The sequence below is a fragment of the Argopecten irradians genome, chromosome 9, assembly GCF_041381155.1.
Source record: "Argopecten irradians isolate NY chromosome 9, Ai_NY, whole genome shotgun sequence".
Classification (NCBI taxonomy): domain Eukaryota; kingdom Metazoa; phylum Mollusca; class Bivalvia; order Pectinida; family Pectinidae; genus Argopecten; species Argopecten irradians.
This window is the reverse complement of record NC_091142.1, coordinates 33,311,335-33,333,298: the sequence shown is the minus strand read 5'-3', so window position 1 is coordinate 33,333,298 and position 21,964 is coordinate 33,311,335. Positions and strand designations below refer to the sequence as shown.

General features: G+C 34.3%; 1 protein-coding gene across 6 annotated transcripts; it reads right to left on the bottom strand.

Moving 5' to 3' along the window:
* Window positions 1–720: 720 nt before the first annotated feature.
* Window positions 721–20,819, bottom strand: LOC138332114 (RNA-binding protein FUS-like). Of its 6 annotated transcripts, XM_069280079.1 has the most exons (14): window positions 20,722–20,819; window positions 19,386–19,425; window positions 18,910–18,994; window positions 18,601–18,721; window positions 13,563–13,676; window positions 12,596–12,673; window positions 11,245–11,547; window positions 10,609–10,642; window positions 7,938–7,975; window positions 3,209–3,351; window positions 2,579–2,708; window positions 1,926–2,222; window positions 1,517–1,763; window positions 721–1,114 (listed from the first exon to the last, which is right to left on the bottom strand). In XM_069280079.1, exons 1-14 carry the CDS (start codon window positions 20,735–20,737, stop codon window positions 1,078–1,080), a joined length of 1,683 nt encoding a protein of 560 aa, XP_069136180.1. In that variant the 5' UTR covers window positions 20,738–20,819; the 3' UTR covers window positions 721–1,077. The 6 variants fall into 6 exon arrangements, with proteins under 6 accessions (XP_069136180.1, XP_069136179.1, XP_069136183.1 ...); XM_069280078.1 differs by lacking the exon at window positions 7,938–7,975; XM_069280082.1 differs by lacking the exon at window positions 12,596–12,673.
* Window positions 20,820–21,964: the final 1,145 nt, after the last annotated feature.

Here is a 21,964-nt window from a genome sequence, read left to right as displayed (position 1 = left end):
GTGTTTTATTCCACAGATATTTAATTCAGGTATTCTTAGGTTTTGTATGTATTCCGTATTTACATATTACAGAGCAGGGGTTCCATTAACTTTCAGGAGAGGCAGTACAATTGCAATTTCAAAGGGTACCTTTACTCCAACAATGTTAGAGGTATAGCACGACGTGACACTTTTGATAATTACATCGTATCGATATTGCCCATCAGAAGTTCCTCGATATCGAAGTCTAATATTATTAGATAAGTAGTGATTGTGACTTCGTACCGTACGTTTCTGGGAAAATAACAGGAATTGTGCTCACAAAATAATGACATTACAATCGATACCTACCCACAAGGGACCTTACTCTGTAATATGCAAAGACGGAATATAACTAGTGTACAGCAGTTTTAAGTTACTCTCACTAGCATAGTGATCATGTTGAAATCTTGGCTACACTGGAAAGATTCTCTAACGGTGAACCAACATTCTTCTACATGTGATGCACTTTTGCGATGCAGGTAACATCATGAATGTTAAAATTTTTGAATTATATCTACATCTCTTAAAAGTTGAATACAAAATTTCTCTTCAGTTTTTAACTGAATGTTTATCTTTGCAATATTGTGAAATGGCAATTGCAAATTAAGTCGCTGTAAAAGACAGTTGGTTTACAGTATAAGAAGTATAGTCAGTTTATTAGGATTAACTGATGTTCATTTAATAAGAAAATAATTACAATTGTATGTTGATGAAGTTTATTTTCCCCAAAGTATGACACATGATGTAGATGATGTCTCGCATGAAAAAGTATGTAAACAAAACAATACAAATGACAGACAATAAAATATTTAAAAAGGACAGCAAGCGTTTGTTCTCTAATTTCTCATCGATGTTAACATCTGTTATAGCCCCATTTCTCTGTACGCACAATAGTCTTTAGTTCACAATGGACACAAACAGTTACATGGGCACACTGACGATGCTGTTGGATTTTTTACGTGGGCACACTGATGATGCTGTAGGAGTTTTTACAATGTCTATAGCTTGGGATATACAGCCTGTGTCACAGAAATGGCCTGGTCATATCACTCTCCTTTAGTAGGGCTTAGGTCTTCTGTCTCCACGGTCCATTCTAAAAGCACAAAAAGATGCATTAAAGTTAAAACTTGAAATCCTGGGAGGCACATCACAACCATTAGACACATCAAGGACAACCATTACCATAACTTATCCTTAACCTAAACCACTGCCCTACAGCTGAAATTTTAACCCATTCAAACACTTTGATGTATTTCAAGCAAATTTCAAGTTTATATAAGAGAAATAATGATTTTTCATTTGGAATATCTCAAAGTCTAAATATACAGTAAAACCTGCCTAAGCAACCACTTCTGTATAAAGACCACCTGCTTGTTATTAGAACAACTTTCTTGGGATCCTCCAAAATGGCCATTTATAAAACAATTTGACCAGTGTATCAAGACCAAAATTAATACCCCCCCCCCTTCATCTGTTAAGAACACATAGTACTGACCTGTCTTTTCCTCTATCCCCGCCGAATCCTCCTCGTCCCCCGCGGTCGCCAAATCCTCGTCCGCCTCTAGGTCCTCCACGTCCTCGGTCACCGAACCCTCCACGTCCACCTCGGTCTCCAAACCCACCACGACCTCCACGATCGCCTCCAAATCCACCACGGCCGCCACCTCTGGGACCACCACGTCCTCTGTCAAATCCTCCACGACCACCACGGTCAAAACCTCCACGTCCTCGGCCACGGAATCCTGCAATTAAATTTGGTCACTCCCAATTAATATTGAAGGTTTGGGGTTTATCTGATAAAGCTCTGATTTTTTATTTTAAATGGTAATATCTCTGCCTATCATAAAAGCCTTTATTTTATGTCACTTTGAACGCAGTACTGTAGAAATCTTCAAGTATCTTACCTCCATCATCATCTCCTACACCGTCTGGCCTGGGACTGTTACACAGATTACACGAGTTTCTCCAGGCAAAGTTTTTGTTGCTACAGCCATCTTCTTCACACATCCAGTCTCCGGACCTCTCTGATCCACCACCGCCGCCGCCTCCACGACCACCACCGAAACCACCTCTACCACCTCCACGGTCACCACCTCCACGGTCACCACGGAAACCACCTCGTCCACGGCCTCGCATTCCCATTGGGTTTATCTTCCTCTCTGCTATCTCCACCTTGATGACATTTCCAAGGAAGTCTTTTTCTGTTGATAATGAGTGATGAAATTGCAACATGAGGTTCACCAACTCGTGTATAAAATCACAACACAAGGTTCACAATGTCAGGTTTAAGAAAAACTATTGGTTGTAAGGATAAATCGTTGATGAAAACCAAAAACGTTTTTGCTCCTTATATAGAAATCGACAACTGCCTCTTGTAAATCAATTTGATTTGACTAAATTTTGCATTTAAGAATCGACGATTAATTTTTTGCAATGCTTGTTATAGCTCGAGAATTATGCAAAATTTCATAGTGCATGAAAATAAGTTGATTTATAAATAAATCATCACATTTTAGTGTTATTGAGGCCCATCAGAGAATGTATTACCAAGACTTACCATTGAACCAGTTGATTGCAGCCTTTGCCGACTCGGCATCGTCATAGGTAATGGTGGCCTCGCCCTTTGGTCTGCCGGATATCTTGTCCTTGTAAATCCATACCTTGGGTTTACCTGTCCTTCTGTCAGTCTGTTGGAAACAGCAATGTCGGACAATAAGTTAACTATTAAGATAACACCAGGTCATATCACCATTTAAACTTGATACATGCTGTCATTTAAAACATGTTCGATACCATAATACCAACAATTAAAGATGCTCCACCGCTGACAAATGGTATTTTTTTCACTATCAAAAATATGAGCAGACGATTTAGTATTTTTCTTCAGTTAAAAAAGTTACTTACTTTACACCATTATCATCATTGAAAAGTTTAAGCTTCTAATTTTACTTTAAGTTAAAAATATAAAAAATAATTAATTGCATCCCGAAAAAATTCCATGTCTCTATATCCTATATGGAATGAAATACTGATTGCTTATGCACCAAAGGCAAAATAAATTATTTTATTACATTTTTTGTGCTAATTAGACATACATACACACGATTAAACACCAATTACTGTTCAAGTGATGAATATCATTTATGCTCTGTCGGCGGTGGAGCATCTTTAATAAATGTTCACTCACCTTGATGACGCCAATGCTTCCAAAATGATTGACTAGAGCGTCCTCATCTGACCCGTCAGCTAGTCCCGATACGAAGATGGTATCCATCATCTGTTCCATCTCAGGTCGCTCGCCACCACCACCACCACTCTCATCATCCCTTCCTGTAATGGGGTACACAAGTTATTCTCTGACATAACACTGACACACTGGCTATAAGTAAAGTGTTGCTAGGAGCAAGTTACGCTTAACAACAAAGTTGCCATTAATTATGTCTAAACAATATTTTTCATTTTTTCCCGCTCCAAAATTTGTCAATCTTTTTTCCTACTTTACCCTTCCCTAGTTTCATTTGCATCTAGCAACACTTCACAAATACAAATTAAAAATTTTCAGAATCCAATTTAATAAATCTTATCACAATTAAGTTATAATTCAACCCTCTCCGATATTTCCAGTGCTTTTTCAAATTTTGATTGAACATGCAGCATTAGCCTTCAAACTGTGATAAGGAATTACATCATTGGAAACTGAACACTGATATGACCAGAGCTCTTTACTATATGGTAGTTAAACCACATGCATCAATCAAACTTGGAGATTAGACTCCAATTACAACAGGAAATCTTTATTCAAGAGCTCTGTTCATTATCATAGATAACAGCCAATTCAAGTTTTCTGATTATGAAACCTAAAAATTGTTTCTCAAAAATTGAAATGGCTTCTGTACAAGGTGACAGAATATTTAAGAAAACACTTAAAAAACACACTGCATTATATGAACAACCTTCCAGCTATTGGTTTATTTTTGCATCGGGATACCGATTGAATAATTTGAAGCCATTGTGCTAACTTTTTTTTTGTTTCATTACATTTTTTAAGTCAATGCTTTTTCTTTTCATTTTTTTAATTACATTTAATCCTGTTTTAGAATGATTTTCTTGTTAAAGAGACATCCTGTTACTATGGATATTTATTTCCAAAGTCAGCAGTCACTCACTTTAGAATTCTGATTTATATACACTTTCTGCCTATACAGGCAGCTACTTGTAACTTAGGTTTAGCGTATCGTCCAGTGTATTACACACTGATACATACATCACTATCTCAATATTATTTACAGTGCACACAGCTTTGGTGACCAGCACTTTTCATTTCATTAGAAATCAAAATCCATTTCAGCTACTCAAAAAATTCAAACATATTCAACCAAAAACAAATGTTGTTCATTGAACTGTAACATACAAGTGTACTTTGGTTCTGAATTCTCTACAACTAATGCTAATGCTCTTTTTTCTTTTTTTACACAACTATATTACAAATCATTTGTTGTAACTTACAGGATCTTCGGTGACATTGTCTCACCTCATATTAATCATGTATAAATCTAATGACACTTTCAGAGCGATTCATTACACTGTACAGGCTCTGCTTTCTTGTTCTACAAGTACCTGGTACATATCGGTACCATGAAGAATTTAACCATGATTTTGTAAGTAGGTGACCAATTCATTTTGACACTTTTTGGCTTTCTTTCCAGTTAGATACCAATTGATTTTAACTCTTTTAAACATTTCATGATTTTTTCCCCAACACTTTCATACTCAGAAAACAAGTAACACTTTTCTCTGGACCGTATGACATATTACAAACATAAATACATGTAGCATTACTACTTTAGAGCTTGTACACACTACACATACGCACAACTTTGGTTGTGTTGATGTTTTTCAGATTTAATACCCATTTCAGAACTTTTTCATGCTACTCCACATTCCAAATTACAAACTGGAGTTACAGCACATTCAGGTTATTGTAATAGTAGTGACAGCACAAACTGATTCAATCCTTTGAATCCGGATTATGACACTTTACATTGTTAATTAGATGTTATTAAATTCAAGTCTTCACCTTGGATTTCCAACTATCAGGTACAAAGGTAGAGTCGAATAAGTCCACTCTGCTGTCCATATTTAAATCAAAGCCATTGTTTACTTTTTATTTTGTTTTTAAACATTGTAAACATTCTAACGATAATAAAGTTCAATATTGTCAACAAACCATCATATGTTAATCCCTTCAAGCTTCTGGATAATAATACAAATCCATTTAGCATCCAAACGAATAATTGATGGTACCTGTCCATACACAAGAATGGACATTTTTTCATTTCCTCAGACATTGCAATGGGTTAACTTGTAACCAATATGGAACCTTGGCTTAGTACATATTTTGAGGATAAATTTTTAATGAGTTCACTAATTTCATACCTTTAATGGGTTTACCAACCATTTAATGGCCTGTACTATGTTTATATACACACATTTGATGGTACAGGTATCGCATGTTGTACATCGTTTAATGGTTTTTAAAAGTCATTTTTAACACTTCTGTTTAACCAATAAACACTTTAAAACGCAGGTACCATTTTCTTTAAACCATAATATAATGGTACATTCTGCACTTTTTTTTAAATACCTATTCAGTGATTAACTTTCTCCACTGTTAAACAGCTGGTAGCCTGGTACATTGTTGTATATACCAATGTACAGTCGCATATATTTCATGATGTAAAACCCGGGTGTTTTAGTAAGATACCTTTCAAGGTATACTTTACACATTTTAGAACCCATTTACCAACACCTTTGAATAATGGTTGGTATTTTAGTAATGATTTCTACACACATTTAAGTCTGTAATCATTTATAAACACCTTGTCCTTTTAGCATTTAAAATCATTTCAAGTCCACCATTGATCAACACCTTTAAATAGCTTGTAACCATTGATTTTACAATGTTTAGTATACACATATAGTACTTGTGTATCTACACCTCATAGAGTCCATAATCTGCTATTTATACCTTTACTTCCGTTTCATAACATTTTAATGTTTCATAAATTAGTATACACACTTCATTGTTTACAGTCACGTCGATTCATAATTACTGTCAAGACATGACACATATTGTTCAACGTACCTTCATTTGATTTTTGTTGGGTTTTGTTTATAGTACACAAAATCCACGAAACTTTGCATTTGACAAATCCACACATAAATGCTTTCTATTCAGCTATGGACGTTTTTAAGCCCTAAAGTAATTATAGTTCGCATATTGTGATTATTATGGTTTGCATAGTGATGATATAATACACTTACTTTGATATTTCTTTTATGATTTTTTTTTCTCAGTTCGTTTGGATTTTTTTTTTTTTAGTTTTCTTTGATTCATTTTCAAAGTTTTGTTTTACTACCATAGCAAGTTTTACACACATCATAATCAGTCTCTAATTTCCTGTGTTCATTTTGTTCAAATCCTAATTATTTGGAGTTTGTCGTTTTAAGTGCTGGTGAACGTTGTACATAGTGAATGCTAAAACATCTCATAATAACAAATGATTACAAACACATGATAATGATAAGCATAATTAATGTTAATCATAAAATACATTTCTCACACATACGTCACACAGATTCCAGCAACCTAACATTATATTTACCAAGCGGAGCATTCAGTTTTTATTACTTTTCAGTTAAACAAGATACCATCAGTTTTGAAAATTAAATCCTTTTTTTTTTTATTATATCAATTTCAACTAAAGATTTTTTTGAAAATTAATATAATAAGACAACCATACATAAAGCCAGGATTTTGTCCATGGGTATAATAAATTATACAGTTAGGTTGCTTAATTTCATCATCCACCAACTTTCTCTCTCTTCTGATGACACACTATGTGGAGAATCCTAAATTATCAAAATTAAGATGGGCTTTATAAACGTATCATCTGAATGAAATTATAATATGACGAAAAAAAAAAAAAAAAAAAAATGGGCTAATAAACTTCTATTCAAGACTAAAATATTGATTTTGATTTATATTAAGTACTGATTAAAAAATTTCCCAAATAAAGAATAAAAAGTTACCACATAATTCTACAAAAAATTAAAATAAACATTAATTTTTACATAAAATTCTGATACACCATATTTATGAAAAACAGGAACAAGTTGAATATTAGAATTCACTGCAAGTCGGAATTGATTTAGTAATGTTTCATATATCTATTGGTGTTCGTAATAACAAGAGACATATTCTTTAACTACACCTATCATATACAACTTTGTTCTCACTGAACTTTCTATATTTCTTCCTCTTTATTTTTCAATAAACATGCAATATCTGAACTTCTTGCAAAAAAGGACTCAAGGTTAAAACTTTTGCACGATTTGAAATCTGTCTCAGTTGTAAAATATATGTACATATCAGAAAATAACCGTAAATTGTAACCTTCAATTTTTTTTATATGGATGAAGGCAAAACGGTAGCCTGGATTTAGAAATTTCTTGGATGCTAGGTACTAAAATAAATGAAGAATCTTTACTGTAAAATAGTGGTTCTCGATGAGTGACAAAAATAAATAAATAATAACCAATATGTATTCCAGTTTAAATAACCATGTCCCATTCTAGTCTTCCCATTTTTCTTTGAAATATTTAAACTTGACATGGTACTTGGCACCCAGTATATCTCTTAGTATTAAGTTTGACTCATGCTTTCATTTTCCCTGAAAAATCTTTAAGTGGTAAAAAAAATTAAAAAAAAAAAAAATTCCAATCCAGCCATAGATTTTTAAAGGCCCCTGTACCCATCCATGGGGCCCTACCGGTTGTGAGACAAACTAAGACGAGAATTCACAGTGGTAATAAGATAAGAGAAACTGTCATGCTAGCCATGACTGTGGACTTACCACCACCGTAACTTTTGTTGTACCCTCCGCGACCTCCGCTGCAATATATTAAAGAGTACGGTCAGTATCGAGTGGTCACACCAATCACACACAGCACCCAACTACTGTGTACGGCGGGGTGACCAGCCGTACTGATCTCCTGGATTACTTCTTCACTGCTGGACTGCAACTTCTGGTCTTATGGAGTCTCGTATATGGACTCCCAAATTGGTTGTTTGTTGAACACATACTATCTTCTTGTGTTCTATGTTTTCAATTGTTCTTCTACTTCCACATTAGTATTTGCAAGCTTCTCCAGAAATTGTAGCCATTCTTCGTCAACAATCAACCAAAAACCTAGATGTCCTTTCCATTAGTTAATTTAGATCCCCCTTTTTTCACACGGCCAATTCTCAGTGGCAGTAGTCAACCATTTCCACCTTTTTATATGTAACCATTTTTTTATTTTTTTATTTACCCCAATGCATTTCTTTGCATTTTGAAAATCTCATATGCTTAAGATTGGTATAAACACTCAGTTTTCATAACGGTTTTCATGTAGTGGCTCTGGTCTATCAAGGACTAAATGTTTCTAATCATGATCTTATTTTCTGGTTCTACACAAGGGAAAAAGCGCATGACAGTCTTCACTTGAAATAAGTGAACTTTGTTAGCAAAAAATACACTAGCAAAAATAAAATCAATAAAACTTCAAAATAAATAAAAAGTAAAAAATGCAAAGTTTTATACTGGCAATATGCCTAAATGATAAATATCCATAAGTACACTTTTGGACTTGGTCAACATTAATGAAGATTAGGTGAAGGTATGAGCTGAAGGAAGTATTAAATATCATATTCAATATAATGGGCACTAAATTACAAATACTGCTTCAACTTGCATACTAGTGACATTTTCATTTGGCTATACCATAACGGCTAAATTTTATAAGTATGGCAAGGCTTTTGCTACTTTGCTTGTTACTGAAAGTAGACCAGTATTGTATAGCAGTACTGCAGTCCTAGGCTCTGTCACAGCACTACCTCCACATGCATGGATAATCCAATCAGTCTGCTGAATACAGAAACTACTGCTATGGCTTTCTCCTGGTTGTCCTGATGGTTTATAATGAAGGGCCAATGTAAAGGAGAGAGAGCTACTTTGAATAGTATTCAGTGTGTAACATTACCAGCATAATATATATATACATCCCATCAAATGTATGGATGTTGTAAAATCTTTTTATTCCGACACTGTGATGATTACTTACGTCAAGGGCCATCTCAACTGTTTCAATAGAGTTGTATAGTAACTACTACTGAATAGATTAATGAAATTACTTTCTTTAAAAAGTCTATATTTGAAGATAGAACACATAAAAGTTCCGGTTTTATACATTATCAAAGGAAAACTAATTCCTCCTGATCCTACTAACATTTCATTATCACTAGAGGGAGAAGTTTTATTACGGTTGGACCAAGTCATGCTTTTGATAACCAGAGCCACTTTTAAGACGCGGAATAACTTGTTGCATTGGACTCGCTGGACTGCTAATAAATACAGTATTGCAGAAACATTTGTAATTTTTGTATGTCTACAGACGTTCATGTACGTAATGAGATCCATGTTGGTCTATAATATGATGATGATCAAAGCTGATCTAGATATCATGTATTAAAAGTAAAATACCTATATATCAAGCCATTGTTTTATAAGCTACATATCAAAAATAAAGAGAGCAAAAAAACCTATTTAATGTCATACTGAAAGATTCAGTGTAATATTGAATTGTGGATACATTTTTATACCCAATATATATATAGTAATTAGCATAGGTTAGTGTTTAATTTATACTGATCTCAGTTATGCTTTAGTTAAATGAAATAATTTTTCTGAAGCAACTTTTAGTCAGCTTTTTCAGCTTGATATATTCTTGTCACAATTTCAAACTTGTTTGTAAAACCGAGGCACCAATCATTCTCCTCATGGTAACCAGTTGTGAGCAGTGTGTGGGTCAGGACTAAAAATATCTAGGATGGTCATACCTCATTCTCATATTTAACTTTCAGTCGTAAAAATCATTTACGCTTACATTGAAATACCTATTACCATTTTTTATAAGCCTTGTATTAGTAATGTACTCAGCAGTCACCATTCCTAAATGCAAATCCAGCGAGTCCATTTTGCTTTTATCTTAAAATCCAATGTTTGTTGTTTTTAAAAAAATCATTTTTGTCATTGTATATAAGCCCACAGTTGATTGCAAACTCTCATTCGGTCACCTGGTAGAAAGTCTTTAGAAATGGAAAAAGGATTATGCATATCAAAGGCATACACACAATATCTCATGTCCACATTTGTTTTACACTGTTTACAAAACACTTTAAGTTAACCCATTTGTTTTTATGAATGTATTCCACCATTTCTTTCCAACCTTTCCCTGTAACCTATGGTTACTAAAGGGATATGTTTTTTAACATCTAAATCCCCACTGTAAACATTACACACAGGTAGCTCTAAATACAGTACAATCCTTTGTAACCCTTCTTGTTCACCACCTAGAGTCTTGAAACAATGGTATTCATTTCCTTCATTGTTGATCTTAGCTTTACGGTAATGTTTTTATCAGACCAATGTTTAGAAAGTGTACCCTAGGACAATTAACTTTAAATACTAGTACGATGTAACCTACCCATAGCTTGACCCGCCGCTGCCACCTCGGTTATCTGTCAAATAAAAGTATAAAATTGTGAAAAACATATATCATCTCAGCAAAGTCATATTAAGTTTCTTACATAATCCAACATGTAAATCAACAAAAAAAGCTGGGGTTTTTTAGGCATCCTAAAAATATAAAGATATTCCTTTTAAAAAGGTGACAAATTTCACCATCTACAGACAAAATGCTAGTCTTTGTTTTTAAAATCAGTTAAGGATTAACTTGAATAGTTTTTTTTTTATTATGGAGATATAACACAAAAATCTGTGTATACTCTAAATAAACCAAAAAGCAGTTTATGATGAGAGTACACTCAGATTTTTGTGTTATATCTCCATAACATAAAAAATGTATAATCTCTTCAATACTCAAAATTCATTTTGAGACTCTTTTGTCTATGAAATCATTACGCTGTCATCTCAGCCAATGAGAAGCAACGTCACAAACGGCGACGAATTAAATTTTAATCCAATGAAAATGCTCATAACAAGCAAAGTTGAATTATTATTCTATAAACTTAAACTTTCCCACCCTTATCTGAATCAATCCTGCAGAAAATGATTTTGGATCCCAATGAAATTGTTGTTAATGTTAAGATTATAAACTTACTGCGTCTGTCATCATATGAACTGCCGCCACCCCTGCCAGATCCGTATGAGTCACCGCCGCTGCCGCCACCACCACCTCCTCCATGGCCACCGTAGGAACCACCCCCGCTGCCACCACCTCCATAACTGGACTGCTGGCCACCACCGTATCCTCCTGATCCACCTCCATAGCCGCCGGAGCCCCCACCCCCACTACTGCTGCCCGAGTTATAACCCCCGGACTGCTGCTGGCCGCTGCCACCGTATCCCTGCTGGCCATAAGATGCAGTAGGACTTGTAGCCTGTTGTTGTGGCTGTTGGTAACCTTTTGATACAAAGACAAGAAACAAAATTAGCTAAAGATCTTTTATCAATTAACCCCAGTGTTGTTCTGGTAATTCATAATGCTAAGGAAAACACCAACACTTGTCTATTTTCAGTGAAATAATGAAATTTGCTTTTTGTTCAAATTATAAATAAGATGTTGGGATCTTTCCTTCAGCATATTTGAATTACAAGAAAGTTTTGGTATAAACATGTCTGCCAGCTGATCTTTATAAAATGATGATCTCCTAAAATATGGCTAAAATTGAATTTTCAGTATTAATAAGAAAGAAGATTCTAATTTTAAACATTTAACCAGCAGCACAAAAAAAACATCATATGCTCCTCCTATAAGATTTGCAACTGTGATCTTGAAATTTTTTGTCTACATTTTGTCTCATTTTCTAAATTGAAATTGATTTAATTCTGCCTTCATGCATGCAAGCTTCTGTAGTATGGCAATACAGAGCATGCCGATATTGAATAGAAATTCAAAAGAGAGGATGGGCAACATTTCTGATGTTTTTAAAATTGCAAATTTTGTATTCCCAGTACTCTAATTCTGCATAATTTAGCGCAGATTTTTTTTTTATCAAAGGGTTTGAAACTTATCATAAAATGAAGTGTTTACACGTGAAAGCTTATTACTGTTAACAAAAGTACAAATGTTGCTTTAGATCTTTTCAAAGGTATTTAATTTTAAAATGAAATTCACTTGACAAAAAGTACAAACATACAATTAATTCCACTTCATCCTTTTAACACTTTAAAACAACACTTTAAACATATTTGATACTCGGTCTGAATAACACATACAAGGAATATGGTCCTTGTGCATCTTAAACATGTTTCTTTTTCATTATCGATGTCAGTATTGTAGATTTGCAAACTAACATGTTTAATATTCACACCAAACAAAGCAGAAAAACAATTTGGCAAAGTGAGGATAGACAAAACTACAAAAATCCCTGTCTCTGAAAAAGCATGTTCTTCCTGTATTGATGCTGCGTGCCTCCAGATTGTGTGTGACATGTAGTCGGAGGATTTACCTGACTGTTGACCATATGACTGTTGTGAGCCGTCCCCGTAGGAAGATGAGCCGTAACTCTGTTGACCTCCGTATGAACCTAATACACAGAATCGATATCCTTTATTTACTTTTGATACCAAACTTCAGGTTATTCACAGAACCGTGCCTATTGCATCATTTCCAACCAAATGTTTCACAAATAATAGAAACAAAATCAAATTTATTTCGTCCAAAGTTTCCAATTTCTTCGGATCTCCATGGCTTCAGAAGACAACTCGATGCTGCCTTTGTTTCAGAAGAAAGTTGTACATCAAACAGAGCACATCAATTATGACAGAAAGTTAATGATAAAATTGTCTGACTTTGACCTGATGGTCTCAATACTTTTATTAACTTTAACAGGATGTAGCCATGCAAGTGGGACAAAGAAATGATAGGAATAGGCAAGGTTAGCTTCTTATATATCTTGTAAGCCAAGAACAGTGTTCAAACAAAATAAGAAAACCTCCATTTATTTCTAGACATAAATTCTTTAAAATATTTCAAAAGCTTCAGTCATAGATTTCACAAATGCCAAATTACTGTAAATTGAAATGACCTTCCTTTCTTTTGTAAGAACACCAAGATTAAATATTCAGTTACATTGATGGTGCTTTCTACAGCTAGCAGATGATTCAGCCAAAGCAATTTAAAGTACAAATGAAAATTAAAAAGATTAAAAGATTTCTCTGTGAAAAATATGAAACTCTTTTCACTATAATGACACTATAAGACACATAAGTGAAACCCATGGACATATAAACAGGTTTGTGTCATAAAGTGTTATTATGAGAAAAAAGGTATTTCATGTGAAAGAAAAAAAGTAATATTGAAATTTTCCAAGACCTTGATTTTTTAAATTGTATGCCTCATCTGCTAGTTATGTCTGTTAATGTCCTTGTGAAACATTAACTTGCTACATGTATATAGGGGTGTGTGACACCTACCTGATGAGTAAGATGGTGTCGTTTGTGACTGACTGTAGTCTGTGCTAGCAGGCTGGGTATAGCCCTGTTGTCCATATGAACCATAAGTCTGTGCTTGTCCTGCTGAACTTTGACCTGATAGAGACAAAATTACAATAGTATGATTTCATTATCCATTCAAAATTAAAACATGCTGCAACAGCTGTTTTATTAAGTAATTTAACAAGCACCAAATGAAAACCAGGCCTCAAAGTAGCACTTGAGAATGACTAGCCAAGTGGCGAGTGGCCTTTGGATTTTACTCGCCAGATGTTGTCAACAGAAATTTATAAATTTGAGAGATACATTGTATTGATTATATCTGTGTTATTGCATGCAGATATGCTTGCACAAGTATTAAAATAATAGAAAAACAATAGTTTTGTGTTGGTTTCATCTTTTTATTCAACATCCCACTGGATTTGGTTTGGCCAGCCTCTGTATTTAAGTTTTCGTTTTGTTTCAAACCATTTCTCAATAAATGGCCGAGTGTCGAGATCCACTATTGGGGGGCCCTTCACTGCTGAGGGGGGGGGGTGGGGGGCCCTTCACTGCTGACACGAAGCCAGTTTTGCCAGCCATCGATGCATTTTCTTCATACATTTTACAAAACATTGCATCATTGTCATACCTTAGCCATGAAAATTCCTTCAGCCATGCCGAAACAAAATGGCGTTTACTTCCTAAGATGGTTTGGCTTCTTTTACGCCTGAATCCGTTGCTGAATCCGCCGTAGATGCTGTCGGTTTTGATTTTTTAAATCCAAAACAAGTGAGGGGTGTTTGCCCCGGTATCTTTGCCGCCATATTGCTATGGGTTGCTATGATACATGAGGTAGGGTCATAATGACGCTTTACAGCAGGGGCGATAATGCGTTTAAGCGTTTTTCAGACACCAATTAAATACAAACTAAAAAAACCCAAGTACCAAAAAAATCTGGAAATTTTCCACATTTTTTTTACTCGCCAGATGGCGATACATGGTTAATTTTTTAACTCGCCTTTGGGAATATTTACTTGCATATGCGAGTAATTTTCTCTAAACTTTGAGACTTGAAAACTGAAACTTATTTAACAAGCAACAAATGAAAACTGATAGCTCTGCAATTTATTATAAGTAAACAATCTAATTTTACCATAGAGCTAGTGGAGTGAAACCGGTTTGGTTGAGTTGTCTCAATTATCTGAATGCAGCGGATATTCTGGATATTTTAGGTATCTGTGTATGTCCAGGTAGTTGACAAATCTCAACAAGTCTTGAATCCAGCACCATCCGTTGTACACATATTTTATGTACCTTATATAATGACATTGACTATGACTTTTATTGACTGTAAATACTAGGCAAGACTCACAGTTCCTGGTGAGTATACTTTCATTATCAGAGACCATGTAGTTTCATGTGGCATTGAACAAGGTTTTACAACACTATTAATGTTTTATATACAAAACTGTCATCATATATATAGTATATGACGCACAAGTACAACTAGGACTGCAATGATACACCAGTATCCCAATACGATATGTACCACTATACATGCCTCTCGATTCTTTTGTGCCATCACATTTCTAAACCTTTTTTTTTCACACCTGGATTTTATAATGTACAACAAACGCCTTAAAATAATACATAAAACAGATATTTTTGATGTAAACAAACATCAATATCTCAAATTACAAAAAAAGGTAAACAAATAATATAAAATGAATAATAAATAATTCAAAGAGAGACAAATAACAATTAATGACTAGAGTATAAGTACCTGTAGCCTAACTGTAACAAAAATAATAAAACTAGGTTCATATATAGCTTGAGATATTTTTAAAGCAATAATGTACTTATTTAAATTGATTGAACATGGTTCAAAATTATAAATAATTATCATTCTATTATGGACTTGTTTTCATGGCAACTAGCTATAGGCCTGAAGTACTAATAAAATATCTTTGGATCAACTAATTAAATTATTATATTTAATTAAATTCATAAAATTTCTGTACAAACTGTTTTTATACTTGTACAATTTATTGACATTTGAGTAGTTTATAATTAATAAAATTAAATTTAAATCTGGATTTGTTATAACTATCTGACTCCTTTATTACAATTACCAAATTCCAAAATGGCGGCCATTTCCATTGCAAACTTTATGACTACCTTCAGACAGTATATATAGGGCTATGTAACACTGAAAACATGAGTAAATCATACAACAAAAGTGTTTGCTGTTGATGTGATTCTTACTAGCTGTAGTCATAATATTTATTGTAAAGGCTTTATAAGAGCGCCATGCATAGCTTGTTTCTAAATCAGCCTCGGCTAGCTGGTCAGCTTCTGCATCAGACACAAGTGAATAGTTACACTAGCTCACTACCACCTAGGCTTAATAGGCTTAAGACTGTTAATCAAAACCGACGTGGGGGATGGTCAGTGAGTGTTTAAACCTCTATTGGGTCTGATCCCAGTCTGATAATCTTGATATGGCCAAGATATATTGCTTCAAGTGTGAGTATAAAGACTGCATTGTATCGCACCACAACGACAAGACTATCATAAAATTGTATCGACATCAGGGATCACCACAGGTGAAAATTTTATGATGGAGGAAATTGTGTAATTTTTTTTTCACTCAAAGAATTCACGCGCGAGCTTTTTCCTAAGGAGTATTTATAATTACACCATTAAATGATATCAAAGTGATTTTTTCCTTTGCAACCAAAACTACTTAATAAAGGTTAAATTTATGTCTTATATCATTAGTCATTATGACAAAAATCCAACAATTGCTAATTATTATTGGTCCAGCAAAGCTTTACTATAAAGTGATCACATTGAAGTCATGATTGACATAAAATGAAAAGCCCCTGGTCATTAAACATTTATCCAGAGTGGGTTCTTCTACATCTTGTGTTTCTTAAATCATGTTCATTTCAATGATGATATATTCTAATAAATATACTTCTTCAACATTTAAAACAAATACAGTGTATTAGCATTTCAAAATTATGCTTATTCAAAAAACGAAAAAATGTATTAAACATATTAGTTGTATTCTGAGTAAGGTAATTGGACGACACTACAATTTGAACTTTAGAAATAAAGAAAAAATATGAATCTTTCCTTGTTTTATGTAAGAGTTACCTCCCTTGACTTTGACCTGATTTGATATTCCAAGAAAAAGAATGTTTTTCCTGCAAAATAGCCTTATATCTTAATGAAACTCAACCCAATTACTAATGGAATATAATATAATATACGATTGTATAGTTTATATTGTGGAAATAATGCTTGTAATACACTGGCATGTGGACATTTGTATTACGTTTGTAGCATCAAATGCCTGCAGATGACCCAGGAAATAAGATCGATTTTCTCAATATGTTCAATTTGTTTAAAAATGAAATTAGACAAGAGCACAATATTTAGACATTTCAACAACATTAACTCATAGGTATTTAGCACGCTGATAAGTCAAAGACCCACTATAGACTAATATATAGAGAAAGGTAAGGAACTCCTCAGTGACGCAAAATTGGGTAATTTAGTTCAAAGTGTTGTAAAAAAATATCCAGACCAACTATTTCAGCAGCTTTGGTCTTAATTGAAAGTTAAGATGTTACACTTCACGATGGTAACAAGAAATCCTACTGAACTTGTCTACTTTTTTTCACAAACAGCCTCGAAACTTGAAAAATTGACAAATTTTCGTTAGTCGGACACGATCAAGAACATTTTTGCAAACGAAAATGTCTATTCGCTACACTGAAAACACGGAAGCCTACAATAACAGGCTTTGACATAAACTAACAACAGGTGAAAACAATGTATTTACTTGTTTGACGGTTCGTTCAAATCCCCCTCTCGTCGGTTGGTTATGTCGTTTTTCAGCGTTAATAGTTATCCGGGTCAGGTTGACTGCCATTTTGCCACTATCTTAAAAGTTATGTAAAGCCTAATCTCATTCGTCGGTTGGTTTTAGCTTAGCCAATGAGATTAGGCCTTACATAACTTTTAAGATAATGGCAAATTGGCAGTCAACCTGACCCGGATAACTATTAACGCTGAAAAACAACACAAGGACCACGAGAGGGGGATTTGAACGAACCATCAAACAAGTAAATACATTTGTTTTCACCTATTGTTTGTTTATGTCAAAGCCTGTTATTGTAGGCTGCCGTGTTTTCAGTGTAGCGAATAGATTAACCTATGATTAACTGATTATTTTATGGAGATCATGGTCATATTTCTTCCATTGTGTGCTAAAACTTCACACAGTGAATACCCAACGGTTAGCAGGTTAGGCCTTTGTTTGGGCAGACACATGTCGTATAAACTTCTATGGTATAACCGCTCATGATCACTTGCATTGCACCTCATCATGGATTGTGCTAGAATCAGTCAACTATTAATTTCAGTAGTAATAGCTGATAAGTTTTGTGGTTAATTCTTCATCAACATGCTATTATATTGAACGATGTCTTCACTATCTGCCATCTTTGATAGCTTCTGCAAAACCGTTTCTGCTCGGCGTTTGAAAACTATAATCATTACTTCAAAGCATTTTATCAATGTGAGTTGATAGAAACTTCAACCCGCGAGATACGCAACCATGCCTAATTAGGATGTGTACGTAATTTATCAATTAACCGTAATAGATCTCCTATGGTGTGTGCATTGACCCATGTACGATATAGACACTCAGGTGAGCGTGGGTCCCAACAGTCCATTGTTCTATTTGCCCGCAAGCATTTACATGTGGTGTTGATGGGCAGTCCAGGTAAAATCTCAGGGATATTTTACGATGGCGCAACAAATTGTTTATGATGGCGCTGAACTTTTAATGATGGCGCTGCATAATTTAACGATGGCGGCCCACCATCATATAACAGGTCATGGTGAACACTGAATATACAAATTATCGCGATTCAATGGGTATTGCAATGAGTCGTTTCAGCCTTAAGCACAACTAGAATTTTGTATAGAAATTTATTTTTTTAATGTTTCACTGTTTGCCTACCATAACTTTCTGGTGCTGTATATGAAGCAGCTTGTGTTGTAGCTGCTGATTGTGGCGCCTGTGAGTAAGCACTTTGATCATATCCAGTATATCCCTGCTGTCCATAGGCTGCTGCAGGTTGCTGCGGAAAACAAAAAGTGGGAAAATTTATGACCAATTTGATAACATGCTTTTGGAATTGTATACATGTATTATATATACATTTTAGATAAAATTTGAAATAATATGTTTTCAAATTATGACAATGTTATTGATTCTGTATTTTCTACTCGTGTTATCCTAACAATTTACCTATACATCACAACTCACCTGTCCATATGTTGCTGCTGCTGCTGGTTGTTGTTGTTGGTAAGATGCAGCATCTGTAGATGTGCCATAACCCCCGTAGGAGTAGCTGTAAATTGACAAAGAAACATTTAGTGCTTAACTTAATGCACATCTGTCATCAACACTAGTCTGTTTTTTGGACGATCTTTTTTTATTGCATTCACATTCCCATAAAAGCTTATATTATGGTGGTGGATTTACAGTGATGTGCTTAGGGAAAATATCTAGTGAAGATGCATGTTCTCTTCAATAATCTATGTACAAAGTAGTTAAAATAAAAGTTTTTAAGACAATAAAAGAAAAGGGTTTTTTTAACGACAAACACCAGAGTAACTATCAGAATTACAAAATTAGCTGATTTGTTTGAAGGAAAGTTGGTGAACTCTCCAAATTTTCACATTTCCAATTATTCTAAGAATTCATGCCTGAATAGTTCTATAAAAGTCTTTATGAATTACCTGGCAGCTGGCTGCCCTGCCGATGTTGAGTAACTGTATTCTAAAACAAAGAAGAAAATGCATTTGAAAGTAAAGTCATAAACAGTTATTGCTACGACGCTTGAGGCGTAGCAGTTAGAACCGTATGCAAATCGTGTCATCTTCCAGGATAGCCATGTATCAAGAACGCTTGAATCAGACGGATGTTCGGTGTGTTACAAGCATTGTCTGACAAAGTAATATTAAACCGTTTTACGGAAACAGACTTCAATCTGTCCGGATTCGGACGCCATCTTTCTGATAAAGCATGGTCACACAAGCGCTTCCATCCGTTCAGATTTTCAGTGTAGAACATGCATTCGTGAAAAAAGTATTCTGAATAAGGATTGTCTAGAAATTAATCGGGCATTTTAAATGAAATCTGGTTCCATTTTAATGATGGAACAAATATATCTGTAGAAGTATAACATGTTCGAGACATTACTTTTATATTTCTTATTTAATTTAGATCACCATCATGTAACATTAATAATCAGACAATGCGTAGATACTAATTAACGGGATACGGAACATACTAAAATGCGGAATGACAGTACATACTAAAAGCGGAATGAAAAAGGATCATAGACAAACACAGAAACATATGAGATTAAGTTCAATATTTTCGTTGCCTTTTCTCTGAGCTTAGTAATCTCTGCATCTTTTTATATTGTTGGTACAAAAAGTATTATTAAAACTGTTCTTCTGTACTAGACCTGGCAACCTTGCACTACCACAAGCTCACAAATTATAAAATGGCTTTCAACAGATCAATTAAAATTGCAAAACAATATCGTCATATCATTGTTTAATTTCCATAATCTGACCAATCAAAGGGTTAAGCTTCCGCGTAGCCCACTGAGCTTTTTGGGAAGCTAATGCTTGTTAAACTTATTTTGTAATATCGTTGTGCCGGCCTCGTTGTGCTGCTAAAAATAGAAATATCATAAGTCAAGGCCGAACAGGTCTTTGTCAAAAGAACAAATAGATGAATCGACGACTTTGTCTTCACGCAAACACAGAAAGTAGCATGATTTAATGAGATCTGGATGCTATTATTAAGTTCCAACCATGAAAACATCACACATCAATATAATGGAAACAACCACGCAAACACAAACCATAGTGTTTTGTGAAATCAGGATTACCGGCTTGATGAAAATTCAATAACCTTTGAAAATCATCACAACAATGAACGTTTCAAATATTTCCAAGTTTGCATGAATTAATTAGACATCTCAAAACAAAAATATTTCGATGATTTAGTAGATAGGTAAATCGAATAACGTAAAACATAGATGAGCACGATAAGACTTACGACTTGCGTCCGCCATTTTTCTTCCCAAGCGTGGTGCGCAGTCACGTGACCCCAAAACCTCGTGTTCATAAATGCCACGTGACTTTACCGTGATTCTCCCAATAAATATCAGCTCAAGTAGGAGAACTAGGGAATCCCAGTTAAAACGAATCCCAGTTAAAACGGCCCCACTGTTAAAACGGCCCCAGTCAGGACGGCCCCGCTGCAATAACGGCCCCAGTCAAAACGGCCCCGTTACAAAAAATGTTTAAAAAAGGAACACATGTTTATTTCAGCTTATATTCAGCGTTGATTTTGTTTATTTTATTTATAAGAATTTATATATTGTCTTGTACATTATAATGATAGAAAAATACGAAACACGGCACCAAGGACGTATATGAGACATATAAATCCTTGACGGCACTAATTTGTAACTAATCATTTCATTATACATGTAGAATTTATGCCTAGATATTCTACAATGCTTGTTACAGTGAAATTGTTTAATATCTTTGATAGGTTTTCTTGCTGTGTTTTGTTCTTTCTTTTGTACAACGTATTTTTTTCAAATTGGAAACTATTCATTCTAACAACACTACATTGTAACTTATACACCTCTGTAAAACATGCTTTGGCAGAATAAATGTTAAATTATGGATACTTTTGTTTCTGATATTTTATTATTAGATCAACGAATGATCAAATTGGACGCAAATAGCCGTGAAATTGGTCACGGTTCTAGCGATGTACATTTAGTCTTTTAATATAGTCAATGAAATATACGTGTTTATCACGGAGACTAAGAACGGACTGTGGGTCATAGACACAATCATATTTCATTCGAAAGCTTTAATTTTATTTTTCCATAGCCTCGGTAAAAAAAACAAAAACATTAATACAGATGGCTTTTGCTGGAAATACTTTCGAATTAACTTCATACAAACATCTTATTATTGCATACATCTCGGTTATCTGCATAAGGTGTAAATATATATAGAAAGGAGAAGAGAAAGGAGAATATTGCATTTTGCAATAACGATAGTGAGGGTGAATTTTATTTCCTTAAAAGTGCAAAGTGTATGAAGATTTCATATAAGAAAACCATTTTTGTCCGATATTCCAACATGTTTAAGTTGGTTCAATTACTTAATGCTCAATTACTTAATGCACAAAATATAAAAGAATAAAATAATCTTTGTAACTATATTTCATTAGCTCTAGAAAAGAACATTACTGTAATTAAGATTAAGACCAAGTTTTT